The sequence below is a fragment of the Lynx rufus genome, unplaced genomic scaffold, assembly GCF_022079265.1.
Source record: "Lynx rufus isolate CCGP_SWC_20201006 ecotype Redwood Valley unplaced genomic scaffold, mLynRuf1.p SCAF_10, whole genome shotgun sequence".
Taxonomy (NCBI): domain Eukaryota; kingdom Metazoa; phylum Chordata; class Mammalia; order Carnivora; family Felidae; genus Lynx; species Lynx rufus.
The window spans coordinates 63,345,326-63,367,959 of NW_025814824.1; the positions used below are offsets into that span (position 1 = coordinate 63,345,326).

Here is a 22,634-nt window from a genome sequence, read left to right on the forward strand (position 1 = left end):
CTCAGGATCCACATAAGAGTGAAACCATATGGTATCTGTCTTTCTCTGTATGGCTTATTTCACTTAGCATAACACTCTCCAGTTCCATCCATGTTGCTACAAAGGGCCATATTTCATTCTTTCTCATTGCCACGTAGTACTCCATTGTGTATATAAACCACAATTTCTTTATCCATTCCTCAGTTGATGGCCATTTAGGCTCTTTCCATAATTTGGCTATTGCTGAGAGTGCTGCTATAAACATTGGGGTACAAGTGCCCCTATGCATCAGTACTCCTGTATCCCTTGGGTAAATTCCTAGCAGTGCTATTGCTGGGTCATAGGGTAGGTCTATTTTTAATTTTCTGAGGAACCTCCACACTGTTTTCCAGAGTGGCTGCACCAATTTGCATTCCCACCAACAGTGCAAGAGGGTTCCCGTTTCTCCACATCCTCTCCAGCATCTATAGTCTCCTGATTTGTTCATTTTGGCCACTCTGACTGGCGTGGGGTGATATCTGAGTGTGGTTTTGATTTGTATTTCCCTGATGAGGAGCGACGTTGAGCATCTTTTCATGTGCCTGTTAGCCATCCGGATGTCTTCTTTAGAGAAGTGTCTATTCATGTTTTCTGCCCATTTCTTCACTGGGTTATTTGTTTTTCGGGTGTGGAGTTTGGTGAGCTCTTTGTAGATTTTGGATACTAGCCCTTTGTCTGATATGTTATTTGCAAGTATCTTTTCCCATTCCGTTGGTTGCCTTTTAGTTTTGTTGGTTGTTTCCTTTGCTGTGCAGAAGCTTTTTATCTTCATAAGGTCCCAGTAGTTCATTTTTGCTTTTAATTCCAAAGGGGATTTTTTAAGAAGGATAAAAATGACCTCTGTGAAGCTCAGAAGGCATAGACTGGCCTCCGCATAAACTAAAACAAGGAACTGAAAAACCATCAAAACCAGAATTACTCCTTCTCTCCAGGTCTTATGGTCCCTTGACTTTTCACTTCATTCTTATCTGTATATATCTGTCCATTAGCTTTCACAGTTTTCCTTGGTTCAGATGGCCACATCTAGGACCTATTTGTCTATAGCTCCTAGATCTTTATGTCCTGAGTTCAAGTGGCCAATAAAGACACACAGAGTCTGTGACTCTTCAAATTCTTGGAAAGAAGCTCGTGGGCCTGCGTTTGGGCCAGGTGTCTCCCCTTAATCAAGTCATCTCCAGCCAGTGGATTAGTCTTGCAGTAGAAGCATGAGTGTGGGTGTAAATGTGTAATTCCCAAAGAGGGGCAATCATGGTCTGGGTGAACATCTCGAATGATGTCAACTCCTAGGGTCAGTGAGCTATTTTCTTTCTTTCAGAAAGCTTGAATAGAAGTAAAATATACATTTATCCTTGTTAAGCCTGAAAGGAATAACCAAAATACCTGTTTTCTTTGATCTGGGATAAAAATCACAAGTTAGTTTGGTTACTTTGTTCATCTCATGCCAGTCAGAATCTTCTGTATTTATATTTAATTCAAGAGCAATTATTTAATTAAAATTAGAAATCAAATTAACTGGGGCACCTTGGTGGCTCAGTCAGTTAAGCATCTGACTTTGGCTGAGGTCATGATCTCATGATTTGTGAGTTTGAGCCCTGTATTGGGCTCTCTGTTGTCAGCACAGAGCCTGCTTCAGATCCTCTGTTCCCTTCTCTGTCTTCCCCTCCCCAGCTCACACATGCACATGTGTGCTTGCTGTTTTATTTCTCAAAAATAAATAAAAATTTCAAAAAAAAAAGAAAGAACTTAACTATTCCAAAGTAAATACATATAATTTGTTAATTAAATGGGATGCTTCAATTTTAGGGACTATAGGAGGAAAATAATTAGAGGATCTTGATGTTGAGAAGCTCAGGAACTTCTGCCTTAGCAGAAGAAAGCCAACTCTAGGTTCTGGAGCTTATGAAAGAGAGTCAGCAAAAGCATAAAATAAGCAGTTAAGTGTGCTAACCTATGGGGCCAACCTGTTCACATTGATTCGTAGAGAACTTCTCCCCTTATTTTAGTTTTATATGCTACATAACAAACTGCCACAAACATAGCCACTTAAAACCACACAAACTTGTTATCTCACACTTTCTGTGGGTCAGGAGTCTATGAGTTAGTTGGGTCTTCTGCTCAGTATTAGGTGGAAGTCAAGCTGCCAGCCAGGACTGTGATGTCATTTGAGTCCTAGGGTCTTCTGCCAAGCTCACAAGTTGTTGGCAGAATTCAGTTCCTGTAAGACTGAGAGCCTCAGCCCTAGAGTCAGCCCACCCATTCCTGGCCATGTGGCCCTCTCCACAAATATGGCAGTTTGCTTCTCCAAGGCCAACAGAGAGTTTCTCTACTGCTTCAGATCTCTTAACTTCGTTTAAAGGTATCAAGTGATTAATAGGTCAGGTCTGCCTAGCACAATATCCTTTTCCATTAACTTAAAATTAACTCATTAAGGACCTTAATTACATCATTATAATTCCTACACCTTCACCACATAATATAACATAATCAAAGAAGAGGCATTCCATTATATTCATAGGTCTTGCTCACACCAAAGAGAAGGATCATACTGTGCATGAACACTCGGGGGCAGAAGTCTTGGGGACCAGCTCAAAATTCTGCCCACTCAAATAAAATGAAGAGGAAAAAGAGTGAGGATTGATCTTGGTTCTACCTCTCTCAGGCTTAAAGCCACCATCCTTTGGCATAAAGCACAATTGGGCTGTGGGCCTAAATATGTTCATAAATGAAAGGAAAGCTCAGTAATACGAGCATTTGTATCTCCTAAGCCTAGTTTTGGATGTTTATCTCTTATACTGGCCTGATTTATTTTTGTTAGTTTATTCGATTATACATATTTATATAATGTGTATGATATTATAAGGTGATTTAAATATTGGATAGTCCTTTACCATCTGCAAACAGTTTTTCCAAGTCTTCTCATTTAACCCCACTTCTCATGTTATCTCATTCCCATTAAGGGTATTTTTCCTAATGCAGGTCTGAGGATCAGAAAAGCTAGAATCATGCATCCCAGGATTACAGAGTCAATCAGTGACAGAACGAAGACCAAAAGTTGGGTCTTCATCTCCGAATTATGGCCCCCTTCCTTTTCAATCCTCCTTTGTATCATTAGAATATGATGGCTAAATATGGAACATCCTGGGGTGCCCAGGTGGCTCAGTTGGTTGAGCATCTGACTCTTGATTTCAGCTCAGATCATGATCCCAGGGTTGTGGGATCGAGCCCAACATAAGGCTCTGTGCTGAGGGTGGAGCCTGCTTGAGATTCTCTCTCTCTCTTCCTCTGTCCTTCTCCCCTACTCTCACTCTGTCTTGAATGAATGAATGAATGAATGAATGAATAAATAAGGAACATCCTGACCAAGGACACACTTAACTGCCCTTAGAAATGGCTTCCAGCGCCACCTCCCATTGGCATTCAACTGAGCAGAGGTTGAGCACAGTTTCTGTCCCCTTTCTCCAATCCTCCGTGTCACCTTTGAGAACTAAGCAGACCAGGACTTTGTTTGCCTACCCTGCTTCTACAGGGCAATGGGCCCCCTGCATATCAATATCCTGGGTCACAGCCTAAATTCTGTTGAGCTTCTGATTGGTCAGTTGATTTCATGTAACTCTTTTTATATTAGGTTTTCCAGAAAGGTTCTGCTATTTATTATGTTATGGGGAGGCTGAGGAAGGCAAAGAACTCCTCCTTATCAGCAAGTACCATAAGCCATGAGCTAAAAACAGTACTTTTTACATAGATCACTTTTTACAATTAAATGTCTTATATATATTATCACATCCATTTAATGTATGAGGAAACAGAGATTCAAAGAGATTTTGTATATAACCTGAAGCCACACAGGTAGCAAATGGTGCATTTAGTACTGCATCTGGGTCTTTAAGCTGCAAAGGCCATAAACTTGTATTATGTCATGTAACCAGCTCAGATGTCACTGCTGACACAATCCTTCCCTCTCTTACCACCTGTGCTTCACGGTTAATATTCTCTTCTTGATATCATCATAGCATCCATCCACCCACCCTGCCATCCTTCCACACATTTACCCTTCTGTCCTTCCTTCCATCCATCCGTCATCCACTTATAACAACTAATCAGTGTTAAACACCTATCATTTGGCCAATTGCTCATATCCTGGAAAAATGAAGAGCCCCTTCCCCTCTACATTCCTACCAACTAGTGGAGGGGTTTTGGCATGTAGTTGGTACTCTGTAGCTGCCTGTTGACTTATAGTGCTTCTGCTGAGAAACCTGAAATTAGCACCCAAATCAACTTAGTTGATTTTAACAAAGGAAGTAGAAGGACTGCAGAGTTTTAAACAATAGGGATCATTTATGCATTCTTTCCATCCACCTCTCTTACTACTTCTAATAAGTAGGTAATAATAAAATGCACATCAGAGTCATCCAGGACTGTCTTCTCAGAGGCTTCTCTTGACTCATCACTCATCACTGTCACTTTCCCACACATTTAACATCAGTGGAGCTTTGACCTTCCCCACCTCAGAGGCCTGAGGCAGTGCTGGGAAGAGCAGTGCCAATACAGGGCAAGCCTCATGAACTTCTCAGGCCAGAATCCTAGGCCTTCTGCTCTACTAGCCCCTGAAGTCACTGAATAGAAAGGCCTTGCTGGAGGCCTTTACATTTAACACTAAGGAATGTTCTCAATTGCCAAAATCATTTTGAATTTTTATCCTGCTTTCTCTGATATTAGCTGTGCTTGCCAGTTTTGTGTAGCTATAATATGCTTTATATGTATTCATCCACATCATTGAACTTTTAAAAATCCTTAATGGTAGGTGCCTGGGTCCCTCAGTCAGTTAAGTGTCTGACTTCAGTTCAGGTCATGATCTCACAGTTCATGAGTTCAAGCCCCATATCGGGCTCTGGGCTAACAGCTCAGAACTCAGAGCCTGGAGCCTGCTTCAGATTCTGTGTCTCCCTCTCTCTCTGCCCCTCCCCCATTCATACTCTGTCTCTCCTTCTCTCTCTCTCTCAAAAATAAATAAACATTAAAAAAAATTTTTTTAATCCCTAATGGTAGAAGATCAAAGAGAAAATTCTGTGGCCCAATTTAGCTTAACTTAGATTCAATAATTATCCTTTCCTTAGTGTAGCTGTAAATCTACCTGAAATATTATCATACACTTTACATTTCTCCATATTATTCAACAATAAATAATCAACATGCTGCTGGAGGATAGAAATGGAAAAAAGGGGGACAGGCACCTGGGTGGCTCAGTTGGTTAAGCGTATGACTCTTGGTTTCAGCTCAGGTCATGATCTCACAGTTCATGGCTTTGAGCCCCACATCGGGCTACGTGCTGACAGTGTGGAGCCCGCTTGGGATTCTCTCTCTCCCTCTCTTTCTCCCCCACTCGCTCTCCTTATCTCTCTCTCAAAATAAATAAATAAACTTAAAAAAAAGAAATGGAAAAGAAAGACAAGAATGTGGTATTTGCATTTGTTCTTTAAGAAGGAGCCCAGTAGGAAAGTGTAGCAGCCCAGACTCAGAGGTAGACCTGTATACTGTCTGCTAACTGAGGAGTGATACCTGATGAGGTTTACTGGCTTATTCTCTGTTCAGATGACAGGCTTCTTCTCTCCATTATCAAGACACAGGTAGGACAGAGCCCAATGTGTTCAGTAGAGAGAATATTGCTTAGTTTACCTGAAACAGCTGTCACTGAAGATTTGGGAGGAGTAAAAGACATAATCACACCTGTGTCTTAGGACCATAACTCTTTAGCAGCAGCGGGGGGGACGGCATGAAGGGGTTGAGAACTCAAAGGCAACAAGATTTCAAAAGTGTAGATGGTAGAATATGGGGGCCTATATAATAACATGGCGGCTGGCAGAACAAAAATGAGATAAATAGGAAGGGCACTGAGGTAAGACAGACCTGGCACCTGACCAAGTATGGCATGGGGCGGAGTGAGAAATCTGGAGGAAGAAGGATGTGTCTGAGATGACATTGAAGATTCGAACATGGGTGACTGAGAAGAGGTTGGTTGGATTCACCAGGACTGGGAACTCCAAGAAGAAGTGACAGGTTGAGGGGAGGAGAAATGCTGAATTGCATTTCAGGCTTGTGGTATTTGGACTATCAGTGGAGCACGAGGTTGGTGGTCAGTGGAGCGTGCACGGCCAAGAGTGGTGATAGAAGAGTCAATGGAATCTGTATAAGAGTAGAATCCATCGAGGGGAGTCTGGGTGGCTCAGTCAGTTAAGTGTCTGACTTCAGCTCAGGTCATGATCTCACGGTCCGTGAGTTCGAGCCCCGCATCGGGCTCTGTGCTGACAGCTCAGAGCCTGGAGCCTGCTTCGGATTGTGTGTCCCCCTCTCTCTCTTTTCCTCCCTGCTCATGTTCTCTATCTCTGTCTCAAAAATAAATAAATAATTTTTTTTAAAAAAAAGAGTAGAATCCATAGAAAGAGATGAGATCTCCCAAGAAGAGAACATGGAAAGGAAATGAAAAGAGGGGCAAGGATAGATCCTAGGAGAGCACTGCCATTTACAAACCAGGCACAAGAAAAGGGAAATTTAAAGGAGTCAGGGAAAGAATGGTCAGAGGCAAGAGAAAGTAGTGATTTTAAATACTAAGAAAGGAGGGTGTGGTTGTGTGTGGGGGCCCTCAGTCAATCCCTACTCTTACCCCAAGGCAAGCAAAAAAGCATTGAAAAAAACAAGCCTATTGTACGAAGTGAATCACTATACTATACACCTGAAACTAATATTACACTGTCTATTAACTAACTGAAATTTAAATAAAAACTTTCACAGAAGAAAAAACTTTCACAAAAGAAAAAAAGAAAGAAAAGAACAAGCAAATAGCATCCAAAGAACAAGAGAAAGAACTGAGCACTTACCACGTGCTAGGCATTATGCTGAGAATTTTACAAACCTTATTTCATTATGCTAACTGCAGGTTTGAAGTGTGAAAGAGTGGTTAAATGGCACCAGGGGTTCAAACCCTGGCTCTGCCATTCACTAGGCCTGTGAGCTTGGATAAAGTTTCTTTTCTTTAAATGAGAGCAACTCATTATCTCACAAGGAAGCATGAATATCATGTAAGATAATGCATTTCAAGTTATATAGCTTGTCATGTGTTTACTCAAATGAGCCCTCATTATCATTTATTTGAGATTGCTTTTATGATATCTGTCTCCCCCACAGAAAACCCAACATGTTTAAAGATCATGTCTGCTTTGTTAACAGACTTGTTATTTGCTATTCAGTTTTGTTAGCAGGTGAATACCCTCAGTGTCTGCATGTTGTAGGCATTCGATAAATATTAGTTGATTGACTAAACAGTCCCATTTCATCCACATGTCCTCGCCTCTGGATGTACCTGTTCTCTTTAAAGAAGGGATGTGGGGCACCTGGGTGGCTCAGTTGGTTAAGCGTCTGACTTCAGCTCAGGTCATGATCTTGTGGTCCATGAGTTCGAGCCCCACGTCGGGTTCTGTGCAGACAGCTCAGAGCCTAGAGCCTACTTCAGATTCTGTGTCTCCCTCTCTCTCTGCCCCTCCCCTGCTCATGCTCTGTCTCTCTCTCTGTCTCAGAAATAAGTAAATGTTAAAAAAAAATTTTTTTAATGAAGGCCATGGATTCTCAGACACACACTGGTCCATTGTGACTGTCCAGGTTTCACAAGAGGATGTCATTCTTAAGCACAGCTTAATTGCCTGTTAATTAAAAGACACAGATGTGAGGGGGAATAGAGAATTTGTAATCAAAAGGAATAAAGTTTCAGTTAAGTAAGATGAGTAAGCTCGAGATGTCTGCTGCACCTTGCACCTATGGTCACTAACACCACAGAGCACACTTAAATATTTGTTGGGGGGGTGTAAATCTCATCTTTTATTCTTACCACAATAAAATAAATTTTTAAAAAATTCTTTCAGAAAATATAAAACTATAAAGGGCAAATAAGGATCAGATATACTGACAAAGGAGAATTAATTGACAGTTTAATATTTTATTTTTATGTCTTCATATCTTGAGAGATAAGATTGTAAATAGTAAAACTAAGAACAGTTACATGATTCTTGAAAATTCATTATTGTGGAACTATGATGCTCATCAAGAAGCATCATTTTGTAGATGGAAAATCTAGCTGGCTATTCGGTCCTGGCTAATGGAATGACTATATTCTCTTACATACTTCAGTGCATGTGGTATTATTTGCTCACACAGAAAAAAAAAAAATTATATTCTACTGATGTCTTAATAAAATAGCAGCTAATAGTTATTGAGTACCTGCTAAGTGGTTTTGCTATACTAAATCATATAGTTCTTATACCATTCCAATGAGAACTCATTTCTCATGTGAGGAAACTAAGGCATAGACGGGTTATATAATTGGTTCAAAGTCCTACAGTAGTAATTAAGTGGATTTGGGGTTTGAACCTATGTGTCTTAATCACTATAATGTAAGGAACTTGTACACTATCAGACAAGTATCTAATAAAATCATGTTTTATTGAAGGATTTTTTTTACTACAATCCATAGTAAGAAACACATTTCACACTGTATTATACATACTTCCTCTGCCTATATGTTATACACTAGTTTCACATAAAAACATTTGCTCTTACTGTGTGTGAAACTCTGATATATTCAATTCTGTTCTTTTTCACTAAAAGAATTCTAATTGAACTCAAAAACTGTGTACATTTATTTCATAGTCCATTAATGGTTTGAGACCTGTAGTCTGGAAAACCACCATAATAAGAGGACATATTAAGATTCAATAATACTAAATGAAGATAACAACTAGGAATACCACTTATTAAGCATCTACTATGTGCCAAAGTACTGTTGTTGATATTTATGTATAATATCCTCAGTTCTCATTATAGCCTTGAAAAGTAACTCAATATTTTTTCCGACAAAAACTGGGACGTGGAGAAGTTAAGAGATTTGTCCTACAGAGATGAGCCTGATTAAAGGCTTCTTCTGCTAATCTAATAATGACATTTAAATATTACTTAACAACTAAATTAAATTAGTAAACAATTTAAACAATTAAATCAGTAAAAAAAAAAAACAAAACAACAAGACACAGCTCTGTACTTCACTAGGAGGTTACTTACTAGAAAATAGTATCCAATTCACTGCTACCCAATAGTTTTTCAAAACCTAAGAGAGGGGCACCTGGGTGGCTCAGTTGGTGAAGCCTCCAACTCTTGATTTGGGCTCAAGTCATGATCTTTGGTTCATGAGTTTGAGCCCTGCATCAGGCTCTGCATTGACACTGTGGAGCCTGCTTGGGATTCTCTCTCTCTCCCTCTTTCTCTGCCCCTCCCTTGCTCACCCCATCTCTTTCTCTCTCTCTCAAAAAATAAACTAGAAATAAAAAATTTAAACCTGAGAGAAACAATACCTAGGAAGGAGTGCTTGAAGAATATAGTCTGTGCCTTCTGCCAAGTCAGACACTTCCCTGAATACTTACTGTATAGTTCTCATGCTAAAGTATTATTAGCCCCATTTTACAAATGGAGAAACTGAAGCACAAGAATTTAAGTCCCATGCCTAGTAAGCAGCAGAGTGAGTTTCCAACCCAGGAAACCTGGCCCACACTCTTAGCCTTTCATTGTGCTGTGTCTCTCAAGTTCTACCTAGACTGGGTCATAATACCCACCACCTCCATTCTACCCCACAATATTGTTTTTGTGCATTTTGCTTTGATGCTACGTCATCAGCCTATGCTAAGACTTGATGTGGGGTCCCATATTAAAAACAAACAGCACTGGGGCGCCTGGGTGGCTCAGTCAATTAAGCGTTGGACTTCAGCTCAGGTCAGGATCTCACAGTTCGTGGGTTTGAGCCCCACGTTGGGCTCTGTGCTGACCGCTCAGAGCCTGGATCCTGCTTTGGTGTCTGTGTCAGCCTCTCTCTCTCTGCCCCTCCCCTGCTCCTCTCCCTCCCTCTCTCTCTCTTTCTCAAAAATAGATAAACGTTAAAAAAAAAAAATAGCGCCATCATCCTCAGCTTTGAATCACTGTTTATCACAACACACCCTTTATGAGAACCCAGGACGAATTCCAGCCCAGTTACTACATCAGAAAGATTCTATTTCCTTTAAACATTGGTTGGCTTTTATCTTACAGATACTGTGAAATGTGTAACAGACCAGCATTTCCTTATTGTGCTGTTAGGCAACTTATACTCAAGGATGAAATTCCTGTCTCTGAAATTCCTGTCTACTTCCTTTCTTCTGTTCCACCTTCTCACTGATGCTTGCACACTTCATTTGATGGATGTTGATGAAACTCCTTTTTGGAACAAACTGAGAATACGTAAACGTGTCCCATTGCATATTTATGAGTTAGTTATTTACTTTCCTGCAGATGAGGAAACTGACACTAGGAAGCCTTTGAAGAAAGGACTCAAGTGTGCAGCACATAGTTTACCCCTTGATGTCATGCCACCTTAAACTCATGACCTCATTTTCCCCTGGCCGCTTAAGGTTGTGTGGAAAGATGCATCATATTTACAGTCATCATCCTGGGTTCGCCCCTGTGAGTTGTGTGACCTTATAGAATTCACGCTATCTCTCTGTGCCTCCGTTTCCTCACCTGCAAGATGGAAATAATAACATGCCTACCACACAGGGTGTCTGGGCAGAAGAAGAGTTAATTTATGTGACGTTCTTAGAGCCGTTCCTGGGACATATGCATCATATATATCATCACCCTTCCCATCACCATCTCCTCCCCTTCCTTCTTGGCTCTTGCCTCTGTTATTTGTGGGGAACTTCCATCCCCTCTCAAAGGATCACACCTACGTGTAGAGGTGCCCAGGAGGTCTCACAAGGGCTCAAGACCGGTTTTGTCACGTTTCCCCTCCAGTGTACTACCTCAGTTCCCACTTCCATTCACGCCACCTGCGGGTTTCCCACCCCAGCCCTTGTGTGCCGCTAGTGACACCTGTGCCTGGCTTGCTCCCTCTTAATATGAAAAACATGTGAGTCCTTAAAGTGTACTCTTTCCTGGGGTCCTAAGACATTGCTTCTGCATTGCAACCCTGCCGAATCTTATCATCTAAGCTCTGATGCAGTGTTCCTTCTGCTGAGTTTCCTTTATCCCCTCTCTCTTTGGAATTGCACATATGTCCATGGGGCTAAGTCAAAACCAATCCCCTAAGCAGACACCATGCTGCCCTGTCCATCCCCTTGTGCTCTTTTCTCCAGGCCTCAGCCCTTTACCTACTCCTCTTCCGACTCCCTCCCTACCAGCTCACCGGGCACAGGCAGCCATGTGCAAACCCCACCTCGGGATTAGCTGACCCCCTCCTACAGATCTATAGACCATTGTCTGTTTCCTGTGTTGGTGAGCGCTCCCCAGCTGGATCACAAACTCCTTGACGTTAGAGAGCATGTCTGAGAATTCTGCACCTTCGCAGCACTTAGTTCGGGACTGAACATAGGGGCGGCTCCCACAAACAGTTGTGGGTTGACTGATTAATTTGCAGTAGTCTTGATAGGTCCTGGCAAAACCAGAATGAGAAACCTGTTTGGAGAGGGAAACATTTGTTGCCTCTGGTGGAGTGACCTAGCACCTCAGTTAGTTTAGGACTATCTTGGTTTTAGCACTGAAAGGTCCCATGCACCCTGAGACCCCTCAATCCTGGGCAAACTGAGATGGTTGGTCACCTAGACTAGGCTTCCCCAGTTTCAGATATGCCCAAACACTCTAGACCAGATACCAGCCCTCTCATTGTCCAACCTCACATGTCTGCCTACATGCTCCTGCACAACAGACACACTCACATTCACTCACTCTCATGAGTCATACCATCATTACCTGATCCCCCACTGCTTTTTTTTTAAGTTTATTTATTTATTTTGAGGTGGGGCAGAGAGAAAAGCAAAGAGAGACAATGCCAGGCAGGCTCCACACTGTCAGCACAGAGCCCAGTGCAAGGCTTAAACCCGTGAACCGCGAGATCATGACCTGAGCCGAAGTCAGACACTGACTGAGCCACCCAGGCACCCCATGTTCCCCCACTCTTGCGGCCTGTATCAGGTCATGTAAACTACTGGTCCACAATTACCCCAGACTTGACAGACCAAAGGAAAATGTACTGTCATCTCAGCCTTTGCCCCCAGCTTTGTGACCTTCCCCATTACCATTCTTTCCGATAATCACTTTTCTCTAATCAGCAGAGGATAGAAACACAGGTCTCTCAACCCTGAGAGGCAGAATTTCAGATATTGCTGTCTTCTGCCTTCTGAATCCTTGCGGATGGGTCAGGATTTGATGCGTTTTCGAATATCGGATTGTCATTCTTGGGAACTGAAGCTGAGGAAAACCCCTGGTACATGAACTCCTTCCCCCCACAGCCATAATTGCGCCTTTCACACCGATATCATCAGCCCTCCACCAGCACTTGGGTCCAGCACAGCCTCGCCATCTGCTCATGTGACACCAACATTATGGCCTCCCTCCATGCATCCCTAAATGGGGCTGGAGAAAGCAACAGAGATGGTGAGCGTGCCAGCTGGCACCAGTGACACAAACCTAGACAGCGATGAATCACGGCCCAGGACAGAGAGGAAGAAGGGAGGATGCTGACGGCTAATTGTGCACCGTCATCAGAGCTGCAAGGCGGACCTCTCTGTTCAGGGAAGCAGAACCAGCACAGCATTTCTGTTCCTGCAGTAAATGCAAAGCTTCTTTTTGATATGTGGTCATGAGAGAATGTTCAATAGAAAGGAAACCTAGAAATCAAGATCCGAATTGTTCTGTTTTTGCTTCTGTGCATCTCTAACTGGCATAACTGGAGACTCTCCAGGGAGTCTGGGGATTACTTGAAAATGACAGGCAGGGGTTTCTGGCTGGTCAGGGAGTCGGAGCAGAGTAAACAGACTTATGCTGATAGGTCCGTTCTGTCCAGGAGGCTCCAAAGTTCCCACCTACCTCTACTCCCCTGAGCCTCCCAGGTTCTCTGTTCTTTACTTTATGCCCTGCAATTAACTGATTTGTGCATTAATTCAGTTCTCTCTGAATGTTGCTTCCAGGATTCAATTGGCCAGGCAGTTATTCAAGGTTTGTTCTATAGATTTCAAATTTGGGCATATTGACCTTAGCTTTTTTGTTGTTGTCATTATTGTTGATTTTGATGTATTTGAAGTTAGGACAGTCTATGTTCTAAAAGTTTCTATTCTACGTTTTTCTAATGAGTCGTTTTACCTACGTATGTTTTTGCTTTTGTTTACTTCACTTTCATCTTGACCTTTTTCAAATGGAGGTGGTAGCACAGAGGCACCCAGTAAAATAGGACACTTGTCCTCAAGAGAGGGGGCTAGCTGCCATTTTTGGGTTTTGTTTTATCCAAAAGCTCCCATAGATCCTGCCTGTTCTCCAAGCAGTTATTCCCCAAGGGCTGATGAAGCCAAGAGACAGAAATATGTTTCCAGCCACATGGAGGATATACAAAGAAATCCCAGATCAGGCCTGTGCAGGAGGCACAGGTAGCCCTGGAGGTAAAGTCCCAACACTGTTGCAATCATAGTGTGTTCTCAGCTCCAGAACATTCAGGTCAGCTGGCTAGGTTCCTTCCCATCAGGTCATCTCAGTTGACCAGTGAAGCACAAAAGAGAAACTTCATGGCCTTGACTTCATACACTAGCAGCCAACAGGAACACCTGTTAGCAAGGGCAGCTTTGGAGTACCTCTCTCTCACTCTTACGGGAAACATACTAATCCAAATCTCTCTGTGGCTAAAGAGAAAAGAAACAAAGTGCTGAAACAGCAGAGATGGCTGGCCTGAGCACTGGTGATTTACATGTGGTGCCAAGAAATAACTTCAGGTGCAGAGAAACACACAGGAGTGTCCAGAGATTACTAGATGGTCAGAAGTTGTGACAGCAGGTCCTCTGGGGAAGAGGGACAGAAAATGCCAGATGGTAAAATATCATTCATATACAACCAGAGAGAAGTCGTGTATGAAGGACAACAAACGGAAAGTATGATCTACGACCTACCTGAAGGTAAAGGAAGGTGGCAATGGATGAGGCCAAAAGGTAAAAGACCTTTATAGCAGAATGGATAGGAGTTTCTGAATGCTTTCAGCTACAAGAAGGAGAAACTGCAGAAATAATTTCCCGGAAGTAGAGGCTGTGCCTGGTTTCAGAGAGTGGGCAGAGTGTAAGGCTTGTCTGCTATGTTGTAGCTAAAGAAATGGATATGAAATAGGTAAGACTGCCGTTAGAGTCGAGCCTGTCCTCCGCCCCGTAACTCTCCAGGTTTTTGTGTAGAACGAAATTTTGATGCCATAATACAGGTATTTTTTTTTCCTCTGAGGATCAGAAAATGTGGGTTTCTAGTCCCAGACTTACACAAACTAGCTATCATGACCTTAGGTTAGTCATTCCAGGGCTATTCCAGCTTTAGATTTTAAGATTCCAGCTTTAGATTCAGACCTTTAGATTTCCTAAACCTTTCCTTCTCCCTCATTGACCCATAGGTACTTCCAAGTAAAAACAATTTTAAGCCATAAACGATGTACAAACATGTCCTCCCAAGTTCTGATTTTATTCCATAATGATTGTTTTGATACTTTTTTAAAAAAACAACACTGTAAGATATTTTTTCTCCATTTTAGTTTCCCTACTTTGCTGATTCTCAACCTAAGTACATGTTTAGCTTACTTGTTGGATAATTCAGCAGTGGTCAGTTCCCCATTCAGCCTTCTCATCTATGAAATATAAAGGTTTGAGACGGGAATATCTCCAAGAACCCTTTCAGCTTAATTTTCTGTAGTCTCATAACCTCAAAAATCTGTTTTCTATCTACCTTTATAACCATCTTATCCTGGTACTTTGGTGTTTCCAAATATGAATGAGACCATGAATGTCGACATTTCTATGTTCGCTCAACCTCTCATACCTACGAAAGGCTACATCTAAACCTCAGTGAGTGTCTGGGACATTCGTGAGTCAGAATTAAAGGATAATTATGTCCCTTTTTATGTCTAAACCTTAGGAACGATCTGTGTCTATAATAAGATGTTATCAGGAAAGTCCTGGATTTACTGGGGGAAAGCATTTTGGAATAAACGTAAAACCTTTTTGGAAAAGGTAACAGCCGTGACCGATACAGGCCGCCTGTACTGTGTTCCTCCCTGCCAATAATGAAGGGTGTGGTTCTGAAAACCTGCCTCAACCTTTCCAGGTTTTAGCTTTCCTGTGCATTGGTTTATTCATTCATGATTTACCTGCCTCTAACATTTTATAATAAGGCAAGTTTATCTCTACTCTTTCATGAGCTTTCTCACGAACAGCTCTCACATCTACATCTTGCCAATTCTTATGCTGCTGCCCTTTGACTTTTCACCTCTGTCCTGAATGGAAATATTACCTTGGCTCCCGTGCTTCCTCTGAGAGGGTGGCAGCAGAAGCTGGGTCTCTCTATAAGCCTTGCTGTGGTCTGCCTTTCAGATGGGAGCCGTTAATTATTTTCTGCGAGGTTTCTAGAACAGATGTTACAAGGCAGACAAGCAAGCACACCCTCCCTGAGCCCAGAGCACGCTGAGCCAGGCACGCACACACTCGCCAATACCAACAGAGGAAAGCTGCTGGGGTGATGGAGGGAGTGTGCTCTGAGGGGCAAACGCGGCTCCGAAGACCTGCTAATGTCTCTGTGTGGCCATGCTGTATTTTCAGCTTGTCATCATGGCTGGGACAGTGCTGCTTGCCTACTACTTCGAATGCACTGACACTTTTCAGGTGCATATCCAAGGATTCTTCTGTCAGGACGGAGACTTAATGAAGCCTTACCCGGGGACAGAGGAAGAAAGCTTCATCACCCCTCTGGTGCTCTATTGTGTGCTGGCTGCCACTCCGACTGCTATTGTAAGTACAGAATCGACTTCCTTTTTTACTGTCAGATACTAAATAACATTTCCTGTCTGCCTTTTCTACTCTTTCCTCCCTTCCTGGGCATTCACCAGCAGTCTAACGGGGGAGGAGGGGGGTGCGGGGAACGGGGGTGTCCTGTTTCAGCCAAAACAGTGAATGGAGTTCTGCATAAAAATCTCATGAACATGGGTCTCGTCTTTTATAGGTGGCTTTTGCTTTTTGGTATCTGAAGTATACATATATATACGTATATGTATGTATATATACATATATATACACACACACACACACATTTTTAAAGTATGTGTGAATGGCATAAATTGACAGGCATGATTGGCTAACATGTTAAGAACAGCTACTGTGCTCTTGAAAAAATATGCAGCGAATTGGGTCTATTCAGGAGAGGTCTTGAATGTAGATGCCGGCACTGATGGAAAGAATCAGACCAGAGTGGAATGGAATCCCCTGGGCTTGTGTCTCCTGCTGTTCTGACTGAACTTCCAGAGAGAAATCACCTGACCTGAAGTTTGCTGTCATTCACTCTTGGTGGCTCTGGCCACGTTCACATTATATCACATTCAATTCAGTTGCAACTTTACCCTCCTTCTATTTCATTCTTCTCTTGCATGAAGGGGCAAGAAAAAAAAAAAAAAATGGCCGGACTATGCTCAAGGGAAACCATTTCAAAAGTATAAAATTCACAGACCTGTATCATCTGGTAAATTGATTGAATCCTTAGACATTTTAATTTCAATTTTTAAAATGACTTTGTGTTTTAAATGACTTTGTGTAGCATGTCTGAACATGATACACGGTCAGATTCTTTGGGATGTAATCTCGGTTATCATCCCCCCCCCTTTCTCTTTTAATAGCTGCCTCCCCCAACTCTCTCCCTTCCCCTTTCTTTTGGTAATATTGACTGGCATGCTGAGAAATATACTGACCGCTCAGACGTTCAGTTCAAGTATTGTTTTCTATGCAAGTGATCTGCTTGCTTTAAGGTGAGAAATGGATGGGATTTTGAGAAGAAATAATATGGGTATAATGAGTCATAGACTTTAAGTTCGTTTTGATCATTGATCCTAGGCTCAGCAAACCCTCCCTTAAATGATAAGACCATGCTGTTGCAATTAAGGTCAGGGGTAATAAAACTGTGGTGTATCAGAGTGGTTAAAAACGCAAGCTCTGCAGTCTGACACAGCTGGATTCACATCCTGTCTATGTGACTTTGGGCGAGTCACTCTATTGGCCACCCCACCCCACCCCCCACCGTGAAACATAGGGAGAATATGACTCCCTATTTCATAGAGTTTTCATGAGACTTGAATGAGACGGTTCGTACGAATGACTCGGCACAGTGTCTGGCACGTACTAAGTGTTTAGACGTAGGGGAGCAAAGAGCCTGGCTGGAAACTGTTCTTCATCATCTTCAGAATCACAGAGCAACTTCCTCTACATAAAGGGAATGGGATTCCACTTGGAAACCCTGGAACTGCAGCTTCATCTAGAATCACATCCTGGTTTCTTTCTGTCTCAGAAGCATGTCATGTTCTTGTGTATTCAGACATGACGCTAAGTGATCCGTTGACTTAACTTATTTTCCTCTCTTCTCCCTAGTCCCAGGATATACCATTGCCTAGAATCTCCTGTAATGACTTCTTGGAATTACAGTTTTTGTCATAAAAAAAAAAAACAACTAAGTAAAGCAAGGGAGACAGATTATTATTAAAAATTATGGTCAAAAAAATTAGTGAATCAGAAAACAATAGAATAATAAATAAGATCAGGAGCTAATTCTTAGAAAAGTAGAATGTGCAACCCCCTAGATAGTCTAATATAAGAAAGGCAGGAGTAAAAAGAAAAAAAAAGTTAAAACACATACATATAAGGAAAAATACATAAACCTATAGAAGTCTATATGGTATTTTTATTTGAATTGTATTTACAATTCTGTGCCAGTAAGTGCTTGCACCTCAATAAAATTGGTAATATTTTATGAAAAGGTAATTTACTAACAATGCCCTAAAAAGATATAGAAATTCTGAATAGTGAATAAAAATAGAATAAACTTTGTAAACATGTCTAAAATTTATCTCACAAAATATACTGAGGACACATAGCTGTAGTATAAATTCCTTCAAACTTTGAAGGAATGGAAAAGTCATAATTCTATAAAATGTTCCACGGGGCGCCTGGGTGGCGCAGTCGGTTAAGCGTCCGACTTCAGCCAGGTCACGATCTCGCGGTCCGTGAGTTCGAGCCCCGCGTCAGGCTCTGGGCTGATGGCTCAGAGCCTGGAGCCTGTTTCTGATTCTGTGTCTCCCTCTCTCTCTGCCCCTCCCCCGTTCATGCTCTGTCTCTCTCTGTCCCAAAAATAAATAAACATTGAAAAAAAAAAATTTTAAATGTTCCAGGCCCTAAAAATATCGGAGCCTGGAGCCTGTTTCTGATTCTGTGTCTCCCTCTCTCTCTGCCCCTCCCCCGTTCATGCTCTGTCTCTCTCTGTCCCAAAAATAAATAAACATTGAAAAAAAAAAATTTTAAATGTTCCAGGCCCTAAAAATAAACAAAAAGCTTTTTAGTGCACATTACAAAGCAAGAAAATATGGATTTTAAACACTTAGAAAGTGTGCATGCACACCCACAAAAGCACCCCCAATAGCAAAAACAATCTCACTTTCAAATATTGATGCAAGCATATAGAAAAAGATTGATAGATTTGTCTACCTAGAAATGAGCATTTCTAACAAAAGAAAAAGTAAAGACTGCAAAAAGTTTACAGCCTATAGGACTCAAATGTAAATATCCTTAATACTTAAGAAAATGAGCTTCCCAAAATAAAAACGGGAAAGGGCAAGAATAGACAATTAACAAAACAATGACTGTGCATGTAAACATTTCTAAACTCATCAGTTATCCAAAGAAAAGTAGTTTTTACAAGTACAGCATTTTCCCCTATAAATTTTCCAAATGTTTTAAAGACAGAGAGCCATGTTGCTGAAGGTGTAGATACTTTCATACAGTTCTAGTTGAAGTGTAGACTGCTATTTTCTTTTTAAAGAGTAGCTTGTCAAAGATGTATTAAGAGTTGATAAACTTCAGACTCAGCCAGTAATTCCATTCCCTGAATTTATGTTAAGGAAATGATCAGTTTTATATAAATACAAGGATTTGTGTTTTGGGGATGTTCATTTAGGCAATAGTTTCCGTGAAAAACTTGGAACTAGCTAAATACACAGTACTAGGGGCTTGTATAAATACATTGTGAGGCAGTCGTGTTTTTGAAACACCTTTAGTAGCAATGAAACATGTTTTTGATTTAATGTTAAGATTTTTTTTAAGGGCTAAAAAAATTGTATATACTATTGCGTATAAAATCTTTCTCCCTTTCATAAGAGAATCTGACCATATCTTAATTTTCTGGGTCTATTTCCCTAGAAAAAGGAAAAAGGTGGTATGTATCAACTGTGTTGCTAGGCCAAATTAACCCCTGATTGGTGAATTGCATCTGGACTCAGAGAACTATAATTACCCGAGGAGGTGCCATGCTATGACTTCTAAGTGCAATGACTCTGGGACCTTGGAAGCTATGTCTGTGGAGTTGCTACACCATATGCTGACTCCTACAGGGCATGAGGATTTTAAGCCACAGTGGCTCCTTCATCCTCTGATATGTCTATGATCTCTTGCACCTGAGCTATACTGCTCTGCTGGACCACTGTGAGGACACGTGCTGGAAAGGAGCACGTGATGTTTCCCTGCTGGCGAGCTGTGGTTCCTTCCAAGTAGACCAATGCCAAATGTAGCATGTGGTTGTCTGTGGGTCTGAACATTTAATGACTCCAAGAAGATACCTTGTGTGTATGTTGCAAGTATAATCCCAAAGTTATATACAAAAAGACTAGTAAGAAATAAACTAAACTACTAAATAAACTAAACTAAAAATGTACAGCTATTATCTATGAGTGCTAATGGTACAGTTAATTTTTTTCTTCTCTTTTATACTTTTATATGTTGCTTTCCAAATTCTACATGAATGTATAGTATTTTCAAATCAAAAGATACATTTTTTAAAACATTATATACTCCCGTTCTTCAGGCAAAAATTATGAAAAGGCCAATTTTTAATAAGACTTAAAAATGGCAACTCTAATGAACAAAAACACACATGGCCAAAAACAAAAACGAAAAACAAAAATAGGAAAACAGAACTTTGTGGAGAACTTTCTCCTCTCTCTGGGCAAAAATGATACCTCTTTGCTTTTAAGGTTTTTAGCAGAAACTGTTCCTTTTCCCCAAATGACAAAGTCAAGGGGTATGGTAAACAAACAGTGAGCTAAGGACTGAGAACCTAACCTACAGCTCTATTCTAGCTCTCAAGTATGGAACACTTTGCATTTCTTTGCTTCTCTGGGTGAAAAATGTGACCAGTAATGCTAGCAGGTCCCTAAGATACAAGCTGAGGAATATTCCATAAATGATGATTATAAGAATGACATCTTTTAATTTATTATATTCTGTAGTCCTTGCCTAATTATCCTCCCAGCATCCCAGTGAAATAGAAAAGAGACATCCCAAAGAACATAGAGAAAGGGTGTGGTTCAAATTCCCTTCATTTTTGAGTTGAGAAACTTGAGACTTAGCCAAATTAATTTGCTGAAGTTCCAGCTAGTTCTGTATGTTACTGGACAGGTAGCCACCCATTTGGTTCCACTTTTATTTTCCTCCCAAATGAGGGTCACTGCTAGGAGCCAAAACTGATTACAGTTGACAGGTTAATGGCAGAGAGCCCTGTGGCCTCAGAACCCTGCTGACAGTGCTGGGTGTTCCCCTAAGACCTGAAAAAAAGGTCCTCTAAGGTTTCTATCCTTAGGAAACAGAGCTCTTCTGATGTTCAGGAAATTTTTCTGGGAGGAAGGAACTGTGTTCATTTCTTCTGTCCCATTCTAGGGAGGTATGGCTTGTCCGAGAGCAGCCTTTGTTGGGCCACTGGGATCAAGATCCCAAGTGTCAAACTCAGCACAGCCCCTGCTTCTGAGTGCACATCCTTCATTCCCTTCACACTGCAGAGTCCTCCTATCTCAGGTTTCATATGTCAGGAGAGGCAAGAATCCCAGTCATGGCTTTGCCTCCAATAATTGTGTGGCCTCTGGTACATCATGTTCCCTCTATGGGTTGGATTTCTCATCTGTAAATAAAAGGAGGGGTTAGGCTAGTGATCTCCGAGATCTTTCTAGATCTAATGTTCCATGAAAGCTTTAAAAAAAAAAAAAAAAGCATTCTGATTGGAAAGCTCCACAAGTCAGATTCCCAATCCCCAAATCTCACCTTTCTTTCTGGAGTTTGGTTTTATACTCTGTGCCTGGTCAGGTGTTTCACAGAACTGCATAGAGTTTCTGTTGTTTATTCCTCCTTAAATCCATTTCCTGTTTTCACTGGAGTAGAAAAAAGGCAAGATCCCGCTGGGGTGACTTGTGTGACATTAATGGCAATTTTCAAAGAAGTAGCTCAACCTGGACTTGTCCTTGGTTTTCTGTGCCTTCTGAAGCACATTAGCCTTAGAAAAACCTAGCACCTTACACTTCTGTGTGTCTGGACATTAACAATCCCACTCACGACTACAGGGACACACAAGAAACGCACAAGGGAAAAGACTCTGCCGAGTGTTTGACCTGTCATTTCCTATTTCTCCTTTTGTGCTCTGCTGTCAGAAGAGATCAGCATCATGTTGAGGCGAGGCCACATGGGATAAACTGTACAGGGACAGGCCAGTGCTGTCTCAGATCTTCAGGAAAGGTTAGAGCTTGGGCAATTTATTATGTCCAGAACTGTTTAGCCAAAAGTGGTAGCCCACGCTTCCAAGAGATCTGCAGGGTGCATTCTAACCAGTGTGGAAACCCTGGATGACTACTGCCTCTGGCCTCCTAAATAAACTTGTATGCTCAGAGTTAAGGGCAGGGAGCCTGTTTGGATAAGAGGATTTAACTCAGTGGAGAATCTGATTTACTTTTATTTTACCTCAGCCCCAGTACCACAAGGCATGAGGAAATGTCTATTAAACACTTTCCTTGGCCTCACAACAAAGTGACAGGGGAGTATTTAGTATTGAAGCTGCAGAACATTTGACGCCTAGCCCAAGAGAATGGAAACAGCTCGCAGTTTGCATGCAAGTGTGCACGCACACATACATAAGACTAGTCTAGAATTTCCTAGGAAAAGGAAGAGACAAACACAATTTGATAGAAGGGCACAATTTGGAGGAAATTGTGAATCTTCATTTGGGAGGTTTCCGGACCCTAAGCTCTTGGAGTGAATATAAAAGCCCGAAGCACAGTGTGGAACAGAGTGGGCTCTCACTAAATACAAGTCTGTTGGCTGACTGGCGTGGGACGCAGCTGCTGAAGCAAAAGAGACATTGTGGGACCTTGCAGTGCCTCATAATCTGCCTCTTCCAGGCTCTGAACAATCTCGTCTGTTGAAGCCCCTTTTAACACTTTATAATTCACATCTTTTTCCCTTTGTATATTATAATGTGACTTCTTTTTTGTTTGTTTTTTACCATGAGTCCTTCATTTTGTTATTGCTGAAGCTAGTGTACTTAGTCTTTACAATTACACTTTTTTCTGGGAAAGGTTTATGGATATACCCATTAATTGTTGTGGATTTTTTTTAAATAAAAAATTCATTTCCCCATCTTCTGTCTATGCTGAATGTGAGTGCTCTCAATTCTTTAACAGATTATTT

The 22,634-nt window shown here is 41.5% G+C and overlaps 1 protein-coding gene across 1 annotated transcript in view; it reads left to right on the top strand.

Moving 5' to 3' along the window:
- PLPPR1 (phospholipid phosphatase related 1) overlaps positions 1 to 22,634 on the top strand; it is a 127,408-nt gene that overhangs the window by 66,476 nt on the left and 38,298 nt on the right. Inside the window, exon 2 of the mRNA XM_047099060.1 lies at positions 15,696 to 15,884. Within this exon, the coding sequence (XP_046955016.1) occupies positions 15,696 to 15,884 (189 nt within the window). The remainder of the gene's footprint in view (positions 1 to 15,695; positions 15,885 to 22,634) is intronic.